Source organism: Colobus angolensis, unplaced genomic scaffold (assembly GCF_000951035.1).
Source record: "Colobus angolensis palliatus isolate OR3802 unplaced genomic scaffold, Cang.pa_1.0 Scaffold12, whole genome shotgun sequence".
NCBI classification, from domain to species: Eukaryota; Metazoa; Chordata; class Mammalia; order Primates; family Cercopithecidae; genus Colobus; species Colobus angolensis.
Genome location: NW_012113141.1, coordinates 4,873,757 through 4,891,005, shown reverse-complemented (window position 1 = coordinate 4,891,005; position 17,249 = coordinate 4,873,757). Strand labels below are relative to the sequence as shown.

Genomic DNA, 17,249 nt, shown 5'->3' with positions numbered 1-17,249 from the left:
GGGACCCGGCTCCGTGTGCTGAGCCAGCATGGTTGTCCAGCTGTTTGTTGAGTTTACATGTTGTGCCCTCAACAGACATCAGCTCGTTAAATACTCCCCTGGGAGGGAGGGTCAGGGATGATATTTCCGCTACTTAACCACCTGCACGCAGGCCTTTCCCTGGCACGGAGGGGTGGATTTCAGGCTGGCTCCTGCCGTCGGGCTGAGTGGCCTGACTTCTGAGCATGGCTTCCCTTGGCCATCACCTGAGGGCTCGCAGCACTGGCACATCCCTCTGCAGTTGGCCTGGGCCCCCAAAGAGAGGAAGGCCTGAGCTGGCCTCCAGGCTCCCTCCTGCACATGAGGCCTGCAGATGCCTCCTTTGTCTCTCTGGCTCTTGCCTGGCCCTCCCCATCCTGAGGCACTGCCCTGCCATTGCTCACACCAGCTTGCCTCTCCAGGATGTTTGTCTCTCTCTGCCATGAGTCAGGGTGGCCCTGGGTTAGTGACCCAGTGGCACGATGCAGTGTTAAGAGAGCACAGTTCAATGTTGAGGAACAGGCTGGGTCACTTCCTAGCTGTGTGACTTTAGACAACTCACTTCCTCTCCTGAAGCCTCAATGTCCTCATCTGTGAAGTGGGGAGGGTAAGCACACCTCGCAGAATTGATGAAAACAGTATCGTTTCTCTGCTCCCCCATGTTTTATAAGCATGTGAATTGTGTTTTCCTGCCTAAATCAGGAAATTCCCTATGGCAGGGACCTTGTATATTCTTTACTTTGTACCTCAAATGCTAGGGGACCGTCACCCAACCCCGTAAACTACAATGTGCCCTTGGAGGAGACCTTACTTCCTTTTCACGGAAGAGGAAGGACCAGGGTCATGTGAAGGCAGGGTGGACTCAGGAGCCACAGCAAGGACCAAGGCCACCTTTATGTTTGGGATTGGGGGTTAGGGGGATGCTGGGGCAAGATAAAGGGCCAGGGCTCTCAAGAGGCACCCAGGGAGTTCTGGGTGGTGGGCTGGTGTGACACCCTCAGCCTAAGCTGGATTGGGGTTGGGAATCTGGAGTGCGGAGTGGGGCCCCCAGAGTCAGTGCTGCCCTCACCGAAACCAACCCTGTCCCGAACTCAGGTCTGCCAGGGAAGAGCCCCATGACCTGAGCTTCCAGGGTGTAGAACCTTGGAAGCCACAACGTCTGGAGTTGAGCCTAGGCTCAGGCACTGCCTTTTACAGCTGTGTGATTTTTGCATACACGATTTTATACCCTTGAGCCTCTATTTCCTCATCTGTAAAATGGGAAGAATGCAGCCTACTTGATAGGGTTACTGTGGGTGAGCTGCCAAATCTTGGTTAAGCATCTGAGATGGAATAAGTGTTCAATAGAGGAGAACTATTATTGTTCTAGGAGTAGTGAGGGTAGGAGAGGAGGCATCCCCAGGAAGGAGCTGATTTCTAGACCATGGCCAGAAATGAGAGGAGGAGGCAGAGAAGGGCAAAGGCTTGGATGTGTGCAGGGGTGACAGGACCCACCAGTCCCACCCTGGGCGTGGGGCTGCAGGTCTCCCTCCTTCCTCAGCTGTACCTTCTGTTGGTCTGATCCATACCACTGAGCAGCAGAAAATAAAAGTCCATAGAATATGTATTCTTTATCCTTCTTTGTCCATCCTTTCACTTAATTCACCCCAATCAGATATGGCAAAGGGGACCTCAGCAGGAGGCAGGCCTCTCCTTCTGCCTTCAACTCAAAGCCAGCTGCTTCTCCCTCCAACCCCTACACTAAGGGGGATGCCAAGTCTCTGCCCACTGAGATGCCAGGACACAGAGGGCAGTGGAGGGAGCCTGGCAGAGGACACTGTTTCCATTTCTGATTCCACCTCAACCCCCTGCACCCAACAAGCCCATGTCACATGGTGGGTGGCTCCACCGGCTCTGCCCTGCTGCCTCTTTCCTCTCTGCCCTCCAGGCCTGCCTCGCCACCCATGGCTCTAGGCCTCCGTTTCTCCATTGTGGGAGTGGAGCACCTCTTGGGCCTGCATCAAGGTGAAGGATGTCACCCTCATTTCAGGCTTTCATCCTCCCGCCTATGTCCCCTCCCCAAGCTCCTCTGCGGCTTGGCCCTTGAGCACCATGGGCCTCCAATCTCCCACATGGGAAGCTTGGATGGGGTGATTCTCTAAGGCCCATTAATGCCCATTAATGTGGTGATTTTTTTTTCTTTGAGATAGAGTCTCAATCCATCACCCAGGCTGGAGTGCAGGTGATACAAACACTGCTCAGTGCAGCCTCAACCTCCTGGGCTCAAGCAACCGTCCCAAGTAGCTGGGACCACATGTGTGCACCACTATGCCCAGTGGATGTTTTTTATTTTTTGTAGAGACGGGGTCTCCCTAAGTTGCCCAGGATGGTCTTGAACTCCTGGGCTCAAGCCATCCTCTAGCCTCAGTTTCTCAAAGTGCTGGGATTACAGGTGTGAGCTACTGCACCCGGCCCACTGTGCTCTTCCCACTGCTTTCCATGCCTCCAGCCCAAGCTGTCTCTCCCGCTCCCCTGATTCTCTCTCCTCCCCTCTCTCCTTGCCTTCTCTTGTGACTGCTTTGCTTGTTTCTCTCTTTATCTCACCCTCATTTCTTCTCATCTGCTGGAGATGGAATGCTTGTGTCCCCCTCCCGAAAATTCATGTTGAAATACTAACCCCCAAGGAGGGCAGGGCCTTTGAGAGGTGATTAGGTCATGAGGGCAGAGTCCTCATGAAAGGGATTAGTGCCCTTATAAAAGGGACCCCAGAGCAACCCTTGCCCCTCCAGCCATGTGGGGACACAGTGGGAAGATGGCCATCTGTGAACTAGGAAGCAGGTCCTCACCAGACACCACATCTACTGGGCCCTTGATCTTGCACTTCTCAGCCTCCAGAACCGAGACAAATAAGTTTGTTGTTTACAAGCCACCTGTCAACGGCGGTTTGTTACAGCAGCCTGTGCATACTAAGACAGCCTCTCTTCTCTCTCTCCTCTTCCTTTCCTTCTTTTATCCCTCTTCTCCTTTCTCTTTCCTCCCCTTCTTGCCCCTCACCTTCCTCTTTCCAATCTCTCCCTCTCCAACTGCCTCCTTCCCCGTCTTGGTCTTGCCGTGCCTCTCTCCCTTTCCCATCCCTCTCAGACAGCCTCCCCTCCCTCCTCTCTGCAGGTTATCTGCTGAATTCCACACATGCCTGCACAGACGGGATCAATCCGAGGCTGCCTTGCCTTCAGCTTATCTCTGCTCCAAATGATTGATTTTCCCTCTTTAAGGGTAATTTGCTGGTGAATTCCATGTATTGCAAAAACCCTTGTGAAATCTAATTCAATCCGATTGGCAGCTGGCACTTTGGGGGAAGAATACCACAGCGCCATCATTTTCACCGTGGATGTGTGTATTATCTGTCTATAGACGAAGGCACGAGGTGGGCAGGTCCTCCTCACCTGCGCATGCAGACTTCCCCCCACTCCCTCTGGCCCTGAAGCCAGCCTCCATTCTCCTGGGAAAAGAATTATAATGTGCGTTGGGTACCTGCATTAAGGCAAATGAGGGGCAGGTGCTTTTGAATTATATTTTCCTAATTTGCAGCCCACTGACCCAGTGCACTATGGGAATCTTATACTTCCAAAGCCTAGCTACACTTTACCACCTGTCTGTACCCACTCCTGTTCCTGGGCACAGACTTTCAACTCCCAGGACCCAGCCAAGCTCATGTCACATGGTTCATAGCTCAGCCTTGCTGTCTCTTTCTCTTCTGCATTCCAGGCCCTGGGCCTCTAGGGACTAGAGCAGTCAGCCCAGAGGGTACTCCCTGAAATAAAGTGGCATTAGAGGGGCTAGGCAGGCGGGCGAGGCTCCCCTCAATAGTGCCCATGGGTATGGCCAAAGGGCAAGCTTTATGTGGAGATCGGGGGACACACGGTCCTTTCCAGTTCTGCAGATGGAGCAGCTGCTGCTGCTACAGCCACCTGGACTGGTAATTCATGTGCAAAGGACAGAGGGAACCATAGAAGATTTATGTGGCCTGAGTTCTTAACTCAAGGACACCATGCTCTACCCCACAGCCTCCCACGATCCCAGGGGAGCCAGGCCATGTCCTCTTCTCCCTCCCTCCAGCATGCGCTCTGTTTGGAAGGCACCTGCCCCACTTGGAAAACTCAGCAATCCCTTCCTTGTGGCCCTGTCTTGCAACCCTGGGCAAGCCTCCCAGCCCCGGTGGCCATGTTTCCAACTTCAAGGTCTGCCATTCTGATCAGAATCTGCCAATTTGAACCTCACTGCTCTACCTGGCCTCAACCCCTTTCCACACTCCACTGGCAAACTCTGCACCCGAGTTTTGGCTGGGGTTGGGGCAGGAGGCTAAAGCGGGGTGTAAGTGTTCTCAGAGATGCATGAAGAAGAGTCCAAAATGCAGGGGAAAGGGACGTGTGCACCCAGGTCTATCCCAAGCCCAGGACTGTCCTGCCTCTCCTTCTGGGGCCCCTTCTGGGAAGAATCACAGGGCCTGAGGGGCAGGGCTGCAGAGAAGCAGTACTCGCTGGCCTCACCAGCCTTCTGGGTCTCCAGCCCTCTGCTTTCTGGCCAGGCCCTCTAGAGCCCTCCAGGCAGGGAGCAGGGAGGGCCAGGGTGCAGAGCTGGGAACTGGCTCTCCCACTCAGCAGCTGCCTGGCTCTGTCTATTTCCCATGCTAAAATGATTTCCCTCTTCCCACAGAGAGAGAAATGTGTGGCCGGGCAAGAAATCTAAATGCCTTATGGAAATCAGGAGCGGACACTGCCACAGCTGCTAATCACACCGCTTTGTATTCCACCGCCTCTCCTCCAACAGTGAGTCCACCTTTCCTGCATGTCTGGGTGGCAGAGAGGGAGCTGAGAAGAGTGGAGGGGACAGGAGAGGAGGAGAGAGGCCTGGCACTGGCCTGCTTTGTGACCTCGTGCAAACTGTTTGCCCTCTCTGGGCTGCCTTTGTACATCGGGGTCCCATCGTCATAGGAGGCCATGAACTTGGTGTCCTGGAACCCTGGGAGCCAATAAGGAGCAGGTAATTTCATCTCCTTCTCCTTTCTAGTCCTCTTCCAAGGGAGCTGCCCAGCCTTGGGTCCTCTTCCCAGTGAACAAAGACATCACAAATGTCTTCAGGAATAAGTCCTGGGCTGGGACAGGGTGCTGGGCTCCGGGTAGAGGGGTGACCATCCCTGTTGACAGTCCTGCGTGTCACTCAGCTGCCCTCAGGCAGGGCTGCTCAGGCCTGCAAAGGGCCCCTCCTACTTGACACATTCCCTATATTTGGGGCGTGGGGCATGTATGTGTATTGGCCGCATTGTCGCTACAGGTGAATGGACGAAGGGATAAAGGCATGAATGAATGAGTTGCGTGTGTTTGTTTATCTGCTGTGGATGTGTAAGTGTGAGAAAAAAAATCAGAAGATAGAGACAGACACAGAGAAGGAAGGATGGTGCTAGGGTTTGAATGTCCCCCCCCAAAATTCACGTTGAAACTTAATCCTCAATGTGGCAGTATTGAGAGGTAGGGCCTTTAAGAGGTGATTGGATCATGAGGGCTCTGCACCCATGAATGGACTAATCCGTTCATGGATTAGTGGATTAATGAGTTAATGGATGAACGGGTTATCCCGGGAGGGGGGCTCGTGGCTTTATAAGAGGAAGAGAGACCTGAGCTATGCAGAGCGTGCTCAGCAATCTCACCGTGCGAGATGCCCTGCACCACCCCACGACTCTGCAGAGTCCGCACCAGCAAGAGGGCCCTCACCAGATGCAGCCCCCTGACTTTGGACTTTTCAGCCTCCATAGCTGCAAGAAATAAATTTTGTTTCTTAAGTTACTCCGTTTCAGCTATTCTGTTATAAGCAACACAAAATGGACTAAGACATGTGGGAAGGTGGGTGAGAGACAGAGAGACAGGGAGAGAGGATCAGATTCAAAGACAGACTAACAGAGAGAAAGAGAGGGCATGCAAAGGTGGTGGAGGGTGTTCAGGTGAGGAGCTATACTGAGGTAAAGATGGAACCAGGATGGCCTGGCCGCTGCACAGCAGGGTGATGGCAGATGGTGGCAGCTCCCATCTTTTTATCCATCTAGGCCCTCCCTCAGCCTGCTCTTTTGAGCTTCTGTCACTCCCATTGCTAGAACTCTAAACTGCAGCCTCATCTCAACCCCTGCCTTTCCTACAGACTCCACATCTAAGCAGGCCTGACCCCTCACCAGGTCTCCACCCCCACCGGTGCTCTCTGTCATTGCCCACTGGTACCACCCCCACTCTCCACGTGTCCAGATTAATCAACCTAAAGCACAGCTCTGAGTATATCACTTATGCTCAAGGACTATCTATGGCTCCCAATTGCCTGCTGAATGAGATTGAATCTCACAGCAGCATTCAAGGCCCTCTAACTGGCCTTTCTAGCTGTATAGGAGGGTGCGAATTACGCACTTGCTGATTTAATGACAGTGGAGAGAAGGATGGGGCTATCGTAGTCTAGAAGCCCACCAGTGCTGCTGCTCATGCTACTGCCTCTCACTTCATCCTTTTTGGGGGATAGGTGTGGGAGGGTATTCCATAATTTATAGTTTTTCTTAATTAACATGTTGTAAAGTTGACTTTTTTGGTATATAGTTCTATGAATTTTAATACATGCATAGATTCTTGTTACCTATCCCCTCCCACCAGGACACAGAACAGTCCCACCGCCCCCAACACTTCCTTGTCCCATCTGTTTACAGGACCCCCCTCCCACCCCTAGCCACCTCTGACCTGTTCTCTGTTCCTGTACGTTTGTCTTTTTGAGAATGTTATGGAATTATGCAGCACAGGGCATTAGCGAGTGGCTTCTTTTAGCACAATGCCTTTGAGATTCCTCTGATTCTCAATTCCCTTTAGTGATCTATTTATTTAAGCACAGTCTGTCCCTGTAGGACTATTTAGCATATCTGAGCGACCCGCAGAGCTAGGGAGGGGACCTCTGGCATCCCTCTAAGAAGGCTGGCCACCTGGTGTGCAAGAGGAGGGCTTTGGAGGCAGGAGGGAGAAGGAGACTAAGTGGATTAAGAGTAAAAGAAAAGTCCTGGTAGGCCTGCTCTGTAAATGCGAGTAGGTTTGGACATTCCCTAATGAGGGCTATCACAACAAGGCATTATGCCAAAAACAGAAAAGGACTAAGATACGCTTGCTAATTTGCCACTACTGAAAGACATTAGGGCTGCCTCCAAGTCTTCTGAGTCCTGCCTCTGTTCCTGCACACTCCACTCCCTCCTTCGCCTCCGTCTTCCTCCTGTCCTCAGTGCTCCCTCTTGCTCCTCTTTCCCTTCCCTTGGGGGTGGCTCCTCAGTCATCCTCATCTCCCCTAAAGTGAAGCATCAGGCTGTCCTAGGGCTGCCCAGCCCCCACCCTCCTCTCTGCTCTATCCACACCCCTTTCCCAAGTGAACCCAGCTAGATCGGTGCATTTATTTATTCATTCACTTGTTTTAGGTAGAGTTGGGGTCTTGCTCTGTTGCCCAGGCTGGAGTGCAGTAGTATGATCACAGTTCACTGCAGCCTTAATCTCCTGGGTTCAAGCAGTCTTGCTGCCTCAGCTCCCCAGCAGCTAGGACTACAAGTGTGCGCCACCATGCCTAGCTAATTTTTATTTGTTTTTGTAGAGATGGGGGTCTCACTATGTTGCCCAGGCTGGTCTCCAACTCCTGGGCTCACATGATCCTCCTGCCTTGGCCTCCCAAAGTGCTGGGATTACAGGTGTGGGCCACTATGCTGGCCACCGGTGGTTTTAAATACAATCTGGGTGTTGGCAACACTTTCATTCCCACCTCCAGCCTGGATCCACATGGTAGTAGCTGGGGATCTAGAGGCTCCTGAGAGCCAACGGTTGGATTTCTAGAATCTGGGAGAGCCAACAGAGACCACGCCAGTAGCTTGAGATCGGCCATCGAGGAGCATTGACACCACAGAGATTACTAAATGCTATGAGGCAGTCCCTCACCGACACCCAGGCCCCAGAGCTGCTTGCTAGGTATCTACCAGCACAGCCCATGCGCCTTCTTGGCATCTCCATCTGGATGTCTAACAAGCATGTCAAATGTAACACGCTGAAAGCTAACCTATGGATTCTATCATCCCCTCACTGAATCAACTGCTTTCCCGTATCAGGAAGTAAGAACTTCACTTTTCTAACTGCTCAGGCCAAATACCTTGTGCAGTCACTCTTAACTCCCTCCCTCCCCTTCCCATATTGGCAAATCTCACTGACTCTCCCTTCAAAACAGATCCAGCGGCTGACCACTCCTCAGCCTCCACAGGCCCCGTCTGAACGATGGCAGTCACTCCTAGGAAAGACCCCTGCCCCTGAGGGTCTATTCATCTACCCCCACCCCTGGCAGACACAGCATCCTTTTAAAAATTTTTTTAGGTTGAGGCAACGGCTCATGCCAGTAATCCCAGCACTTTGGGCGGCCAAGGCAGGATGGTCTCATGAGGCCAGGGGTTCGAGACCAGCTTAGGCAATGTAGTGAGGTCCCATCTCCACAAAAAGTTTAAAAATTAGCTGGGCACAGTGGCATGTGCCATAGTCCCAGCTACTGGGGAGGCTGAGGTGGAAGGATCCCTTGAGCCCAGGAGGTCAAGACTGCAGTGAGCTATAATTACACCACTGCATTGAAGCCTGGGTGACAGAGTGATACGCTGTCTCAAAATAAAATTTTAGAAAAATGTTTAAAAAATGGAGATAAAATTCATATAACATAAAAGTCACCATTTTAACCATTTGATAGTATACAATTCAGTATTTTTACTACATTCACTAAGTTGTACAACCACTACTTCCTCTATCTAGTTCCAAAACATTTTCGTCTCCCCCACAAATGAAGCTTTGTTCCCATGAAGCATCCCATTCTCTCCCCCCGCCCTTGGCAACCACTAATCTGCTTCCTGTCTCTGTGGATTTGCCTCTTCTGGACATTTCCCGCACACGAAATCATCCACCGAGTGGCCTTTTGTGTTTCCCAGGGCCATGGCTGCTGTAGCCAGTCAGTGCTTCATTCACTCCTGCGATGGCTGAATAACAGCCGCTGCATGGAGGCATCACATTCAGTTTCTCCATTTGGCAGTGGATGGACGGAAGTTGGGTGTCTTCCACCGCGCGTCCTCCCGAAACTTCACTCCTGTCACATCACTGCCTGCCTGCTCCCCTCAGGCGGCTTTCTATCTCATTCCTGTGGGAGCAAAGCCCTGACCGCAGCCCTGGGCCTCTCGGACCTTGTCTCTCAGCCCCTGGGCCTCCTGCTGTAGAGCCACTGCACCTGCCCTTCCCTCTGCCTGAACACTCTTCTGCCAGATATCCACAGAGTCTGTGCCCTCTCACTTCATCCAGGCCTGTTAAGGCCTCCTCTGACCATTCTACCCCTCCCAGGATTCCCTTAATCCCCTTACCCGGCTTTCTTTTTCTCCATGGCTCTTGTCACCACCTGACATCATATGCATCTGTTTGTTTCTTTGGTCTTCCATCCTTGGAACCTTAGCTGCCCAAGGGCTGAACTTTGTGTGTTCCTGAAGAATCGATGCTAGAACACATCTGACATCCAGTAGGTGTTCAACAAATATTTGTTGAATGAATGAAGGAATGAGCCAATCCCGCCTCCCACTCAACGTGCACATCCCTCAGGGCATCTCTTCCTTGTTCCTGCCTGAGGCCCGTGGCCGCCTGCTATCTACGTGCTTCGCTAGCCACCAGGCATCTCTTCCCATGCTCTGTGACCTTCCCTAAAACATTTCCTCCCTGAGCCTCGTTTTGCCCATGTGAAAAGAGCAAATATATCATCCATGTGTTGATGCTAGCGCTAGTCAGAACCAGGGAGGGGAAAACGTGTTCTGCACCTTGCAACCTGGGATGTAAACCTATGACAACTTCGATGTTGAAAATTTTGTCTCAGGCCGGGTGTGGTGGCTCATGTCTGTAATCTCAGCACTTTGGGAGGCCGAGGCAGGCGGATCACTTGAGGTCAGGAGTTCAAGATCAGCCTGGCGGACATGGTGAAACCCCATCTCTACTAAACATACAAAAGTCAGCCAGGCATGGTGATGGGTGCTTGTAATCCCAACTACTCGGGAAGCTGAGGCAGGAAAGCCACTTGAACCAGGAGGTGGAGACTGCAGCGAGCCGAGATTGTGCCACTGCACTTCAGCATGGGTGACAGAGGGAGACTCTGTCTCAAAAAAAAAAAAAAAAAAATCTCACTCTCAATTCCTTTGTAATGAATTCCTTTTTAACAGATGGAGAAACTGAGGCCTGGAGAGGAAGAAGGGAGGATCTTCCCTAAGCCTGCATGGACAGAGTGAGAGCACAGCTGTGACACCTTGCCTTGCCATGAAATGCTTTGTCTCTCTCTCTGTCCTGCGCCCAGCCCCATCCCTGCACCATTCTTCCCTTTCAGGGGACAGAGTTAGTAGGCAAGCAGAGCCCAGCGTGGGCTGGGGAGGAGGCTCCCGCGCTCCTGGTGGCCCACTCTTGCCACAGCTGCCCAGCAGGAATCTGCGGTTCCTGTTACTTGTTGATTAGGACATTTCACGGCCCACGATGGTGATGGGTTGAGACACACAGGCACAACTCCCAGCCGAGCTGTGCTTACCGCAGACTTGTTCAAGACAGAGGGAAAACAGGACACATCTGTTACTGTTAGGGGTATGAGGTGGGGTGGCCAATGGGGCAGGCAGAGGGAGCATGGGAGGTTCCAGGGTGAAACTGGGCTCACTGGCGTCCACAGCGAAGGGACACCAGAGAGGGCACAAGCCAGCCAAGAGGTGCTGGGGAGAGGAAGAGGCACGGAGAAGAAAGTTTGCCAGTTCTGCTTCTGATTCCCATGGGGGTCTTCAGGAAGCCCCGCAACTGCTCTGAGGGAGCATGACTCCATGGGTAAAATGATTCTCACTACTTCCCGTGGTGCCAGCCCTGCTCAGGAGTGTGGGTGGTGGTGGGTGTGGGGAAGGAGCCTGCCAGGGAGACGTGTGAGAGGGGACCAATTCCCCAAATCCAACATGAAAGATGAACTCCAGCTGTTAGAGGGGACTCCGGGCTGGGAGCTGCGGGAACCGGCGTGGGGAGGAGGTGAGGGGTGGGCACTGGCACCGCGGCTGCCACACAGGTCCTGCTTCACACCCCCTGCCAGGGGTACGGGGCTTGGTGTAAACAGCATGCTAATTAGATTTACGAAGAGACTAAATTAGGAGCTGTCTGAATCACGGCAGAGGACACCCTCTGGTCCCCAGGGAGGCTGGAGCTTAGCCCACTGGGAGGAAGCACGCCATAGGATGCAGCCATGGACAGAAAAATCTTAATAATCATCACCATCACAATAAGAGCCTCAGTGAAGGCAACTGGGGAGAAATTAATGGGAAAAGGCACAATCTGGGCTGTCCGCTTCCTCTAGCTTCTCTTCCAGAATGGCTTTGCTCTGAAGTCAACAGATAGTTTCCTGGAGAGACTAAATCTTGGGGGAGGAACTCTAGAAATGTGAGCTGAAGCTGTAAGACAACCAAGGCCTTGCAAACGGACCCCTTGCCTGCTGCCAGGGCAGAGGATGGGAGAACAGAGATGTGGAGAGGTGCTCACCGGGGCCCCAGGAATCCCAGGTACCAGTCGTGTGGACATTGCTTTGCGTGAATGCTCAACCCTTGCTACGAAGTCAAAGTCACCAGAGAACCTTTACAAAATAAGAGCATCCAGGATAGGCTCCCTGGCTTCCAGCATGGGGCGAGGCAATGAAGACCCCCACTGCTCTGCACGCCTTGCCTTGGTTGCTCCCTGGACAAGGGCCCTCTAACCCCTCTCTGCTTTACTTCATTGATGAAATCACAAGCTGGTGAAAAGTACAGAATGTTGGAGGCAATCCATCCACTTCCTTTTTCCAGCCAGAACCCAGTTACCTCCTTCATGGAGGAGAAAGAAAGGTCTGGAAAATAGGACAATTGTACATCCGAGAGTGCAAACCCTGCATCTGCGCCACGGGATGCTGGCAGCCTGCCCCTTCTTTCCCTCACCTCTCTTCACTGCTTCTAGAGTTTGGTTTCTACTTCAAGTTGCTTAGGAGATGGAGAAACAGAGGTCCATGCCCTGGGTCACACCAGCAGGTGGGGAGAGTTTAGAGCAGCTGCACCCACTCTCTGGGGTGGCAAGAATGTGCATTGACTGGGTCTCTCCCACCGAGCAGATGCTGGGGTGTAGATTTCTGGGGCTCAGTTGAACTGTGGCCTGGAGGGTCCAGAGCTGGAAAAGGGACCCTCAGCTGAACACGTGACATGGAGCCACGGGTTTTATCTCCTCCCTGCTCCCGCACTGCCCATCCCCACATTGTGTGCAGCTAAGGATGCCAGCTCTAAGAACCAGCAGACGTCAGCCCTGCAGTAAAGGCCCGAGTGGGGAGCTAGGGTTAGTGCGGTACAGGGACTAAGGGTGAGGTGTTCATCTTTTTGTGCCTGACCCTTCTGAGAGTCTGGCGAAGCCCAGGCAACCCCTTCTCAGAATTTTTATTTTCCACAAACTAAAATACAAGGGACCACAAAGTCAACTAATTATTTTGAAATACAGTTATCAAAGTATTTTAAAAGGTTGTTATAATCCTGTATGTGCTTCAAGATGCATTAAACAAGGAGACTTAGCAGCCAGTCTCATACATGCTGTAATTTCAGAGCAGTGATGAGCATAAACGGTATTTTGAGATGTCTGTGACACATGTAACGTGATATAAAAATATCTGAGATGTCTCTTGGGGTCAAAGCCACAGGTAAAGCTAATACCACTTTGTTTTTTTCTGTATTTGTAATTAAAGGAATGCTGCGATTCACTTAGAAGCTGGTGAAAAGAAAGATGCAGATTTTTCTCCACCCAGGATCATGGATGCCTCGGGTGGTCTGTGGTCCCCCTTCCCCAGGTGGGCTGAGAACTCCTGGACTGAAAGGAAGCCAAAGAGGCCCGCAGGAGAAGCCTGCAGCCAGGAATGCAACCTTTGCAGAGCTGCGTGGGGAGGGCCGGGAGGCACTGCAGCCCAGACAAACTGCCTAACAGGACCAAATGTGAAAATAAATTTAAATAAATACAAGGTTGTGGGCTGCTGCTGCCTGACAGGCCTGGAACACATGTGGAATGGAAAATGAGGGCAACGGATAAAAATAAAGACTGAGATGAGTAGGAGAACCAGAACAGTCTCCCCTTCTCACTCCCACCCCCTCACACCCCCTCCCCAGCATTCAGGAATATGGCCTTTTCTCCTTGTCATTTTTTGTTTGTTTGTTTTTAAATTTATTTGGTGATGTTTTCTCCATGGGGAGGTGGGTAATTCTTTCTGTTTTTTTTTTCTATGCCCCTCAAACAAATGAACCGTGTCATCTCCTGCCTGAAACGGGAATCAGTTCCTGCCAGATGTGTCCCCGTTCACTCTGCAGTGCAGGCCCCTCTGCTCAGTGGGACCAAACCTTCAGGAGGTCGCCCAGTGGATTTGAGCCCTGTGACTGAATTCTCAACCCTCGGGTCCCAAGCGACCCCCAGCTGGAGTGCGTCTCATGCCAGCAGTGGCTGGCTTTCTACCCACGTTCATGGGGGGCTCTCACTTCTTTAAGGCCCCACTCAGAGTCGTTTTCCCCATATTGGACAGCTGTAGTCGGATGTGCCCACTCTTGTCTAATGCTATCGCTTAAGCTCATCTCCTCAGTGGACACTGGGAAATAAAAATTATCAGAGTTTTGAAAACTGAGATGAGAGAGAACAGGAAGCCATGTTTGCAAATGGGGAGCCCTGCAGCACATGCAAGAAGCGCAAGGCTGAGAGTTCAAGACCAAGTTCTGAGACCAGTTAGCTGTGTGACCTTGGGCAAGCCGCTTAAGTCCTCTGAGCCTTGACTTCTTCCTCTATGGAAAGGACAGGGGATAATAATACTAATTATTATTATTATAGCTAATGTCTAAAGTATGCTTTTCCTTTTCTTTTAGAGACAGGTTCTCTCTCTGTCACCCAGGCTGGAGTGCAGTGGTGCAATCATAGCTCATTACAGCCTCGACCTCCTGGGCTGAAGCAATCCTCCTGCCTCAGCCTCCCAAGTAGCTGGGACTACAGGTGTGTGCCACCATACCCCACTTCAAGAGTACTTTTTATGGGTTAGGCACTGTTCTAAATACAGATATGAACCCATTTAATCCTGATAGCCACTCTGTGAGGTACAGAGGCTATTGTCTCTACTTCACAGATAAGAAAATGGCATCAGAGGATAAATAAGCCCCTAAGGTCACACAGATCAAAAGTAGGAAAGCCGAGTGGCACCCAGGCTGTCTGGCTGGTTCATTTTATTTCTAAACACTCCAACTGCCTCTCTCATCCTTCCCTGAAAAGGGATGCTGCAGGGGGTATCAAATATACAAATACGTGGCAGGCTGGGGTTGGGGACAGAGAGGAGACCCAGAGAGGCGCCCAAGTCCCTCTGCTTGAAGTGGGAGCTGGGTTTGCCGGAGCCAAGTCCGTGGAGCCGGCTCAGGGAGAGGAGGATGGGCCGGCGGCAGGGTCGGTGGGCAGGGGGAAGCCCCAGGCGGCACCTTCCCCTTCCCACCCACGTCCTCTTGAATGAAGAGAACGTTAGGATTTGTAGAAACTTAAAGACTGACTGGCCCAACTCATGGTTTTCCAGAGGCAGACACTGAGGCACGGTGTGGGGACGAGGCTTGCCTGGAATCGCACCTGAGTGCAGAATAAGAACTCGCTGAGAACCTGGCCTGGGCGCTCTCTCTGCCACCTTCTCACGGCAGTCGGGGTAGGTCTGGTAGTGGAAGGCTGAGGTCAGAGTTCAGAATCCTGGGCCGATTTGAAATCACAGAGTCTCAATCACAAAGGCTGAAGGGGCCAACTCAGCATCCTGGGAAGAGTTCCAAAGAGCCGTGCCTATTGGACCTTTAGGGTTCTATGATCAGGGAACTGGGGGTTCTCCAGCTTTCTGCAAACACCTTAAGAGGAAAATGGTTAAACTGCTAAACTGTCAGACACTGGAATGCGTGGTCACGGGAGTGGGGAGCATCTCCCGTGTAGGAGACTTCACTCCATTTCACTGCTTCCACCCTGCACATTTCAACACAGCCATCAGAGGGCTCCTTGAGGAAGGCGACTCAGACCACATGAGCTCCCTGGCTTCCCGGGGCTCCCAGTAACAGAAAAATGCCTTCCTGTGCCTGACAAGGCCCTGCCTGACCCTGATGAGGCTGCAGCCTGGCCTCCTGACACCCCCATCCTCTTGAGCTCTGTCCTGGACATCCACAAGAGCCTCTTTCCTGCTCCTTGAAAATGCCAGGACATTTACCTTTTGGGGATCTCTGCCCTTGTAGGGGAACGTCTGCTGCCAGAATGTTCTGCCTCCACAGCTCTGCATGGCTGCCCCCTCCATGCCACTTAACCTCAGCTCCAACAGCACCTTTCTGAAGGCCTTCTGGGACCAGAGTCAGAAATCGCCCTACCCCATCCCATCACTCACTCACCCTGTTTATAGAGTTCTGAACATCCATTTCTACTGCAATTCCATCTCCCCACTGAAAAGAAATATACGCTTTGGGAGGGCAGGGGCTACGTCTTCAGCTCGATCTCCCCAGGATCTAGCACAGTAGCAGGCACATAGTTGGTGCACATAACACTTGTTGCTTGAATCAATAACTAACCCCCCACCTGCATAAGTTTCAGCATAGTCCCTCAGGAAGGTCAGGGGTTTGGCAAATTAATGAGGCCCGAAGGCCTTTCTGAAATATTCCAATTCCCAGAAGCAGGCAGAATCTGGCAGCCGAGGCCTCTCTGGGGTGGGGAAGAGAGTGGTGTTCCAATCCCTACCCCAGTCCCTCTCCTCTGCACAATATATTCTCAAGGACAGCAGCAAATGTGTTCTGAGAAGCTGCAGGTTAGGAGTGAGGCAGAGGAAAGCGAATCAAACGCTCCCGGCTCTGGAGAAGGAAGGCAGGACGTCGGCAAATGGTATTTCTCCTGACAGTGGATGAGAAGAACTGTCAGTTTTTAGCTATCTGGGTCAGCAGGGAGGGGTCGTGTATAATGACACAACTGTTTAAGAACAGTACCCCTTGCTGGGATTTGTAAGGCAACCAGAGGTGTGGATGGTCTCTGAGCCACCCTGCCTCGTCCCCTGCCCCCTTCTGCTAGTCTGACCCTTCGCGGTGGGGGATACCACACAGAGGTAATCCACTGGCGCCTACGTGGAGGAATGTTTTTTAGAACAGCTGAACAGAAAATTCCAACCCGCGCAACAAACTGTCCCCGTGCAGAAGGGAAAACAGGACTGCCAGTGGCTGACTCAGCTTCCAGGCACGTTAATGAGGTGAGGCTGGGGAGGGCTGCAGGCAAGGCCAGGAGAGGAAAAGTTGACCCAACTAGAGAAAATACAAAGAACACGCTGGGGGCAAGGGCGGCACAGGGGGTTTAAGGATATACATCTAAGACTCCAGGTGGGTGAGTGGGTTGCCGATTCACCGTGGCTCTCCAGAACACCGAGGAAGACATGAGAAAATGCCCAGCCGCTGCGTGCAGGGGAATGAGGCTGCCACAACCTCTAATTTGAAACTCAGAGATGAGCTCCCCACACCAAGGCCGACTTCTGGTGCTTCTGCCTTTCGGATTTTTTTTTTTTTTTTTTCTGATTTGCATCACAACCAGCTATTTGCATTTCAACTGTCACAAGGTACAAATGGGTTGTTGCTGGTTTCAGCCCACCCCGTCCTTTCCTTCCCTGGTTTTCTATAGCCAGGCAAAGGAGAAGAAATTACTCAGTGAGACTTGACAATGTGAATGGAGTCCTTGGGAGACAGAAAGGACTGCTTTCAAGCACCTTTGTTGTTGTGAATGGGCTGGCAGAGCCTGAGATTCAGTGAGAGACTGAGCAGAATCTTCAATCTGGTGGCAACAGTGAATTCGATTAGTGTCCTCATTAGGAGAGACTGCCACAAAGTTCCTCTGGAGAAGTTACACTGCTTCCTCCTTCCCTTTTCTGTTTTGCATCAGCTCCCTCCGCTGCCCCACAGTGGATTTCTGAGTCATCCTTGCTACACAAACTCAGCCAGACCTGGTTTGGGAAAAGCCCTGGGCCATCTCGCTGATACTTGGGCATTTAACCGTGCATCAACTCAACCAATGCTCATTTCTGGAGTGCCCCCCACATTCCAGGCAGAGCATGGGGGCCTGGGTTACACTGGTGAGTCAAACCAGGCATGCCCTGCCCCT

The 17,249-nt window shown here is 52.0% G+C and overlaps 1 protein-coding gene across 1 annotated transcript in view; it reads right to left on the bottom strand.

Moving 5' to 3' along the window:
* CDH23 (cadherin-related 23) overlaps positions 1-17,249 on the bottom strand; it is a 296,198-nt gene that overhangs the window by 94,978 nt on the left and 183,971 nt on the right. Inside the window, 1 exon segment of the mRNA XM_011927642.1 lies at positions 13,829-13,834. Within this exon segment, the coding sequence (XP_011783032.1) occupies positions 13,829-13,834 (6 nt within the window).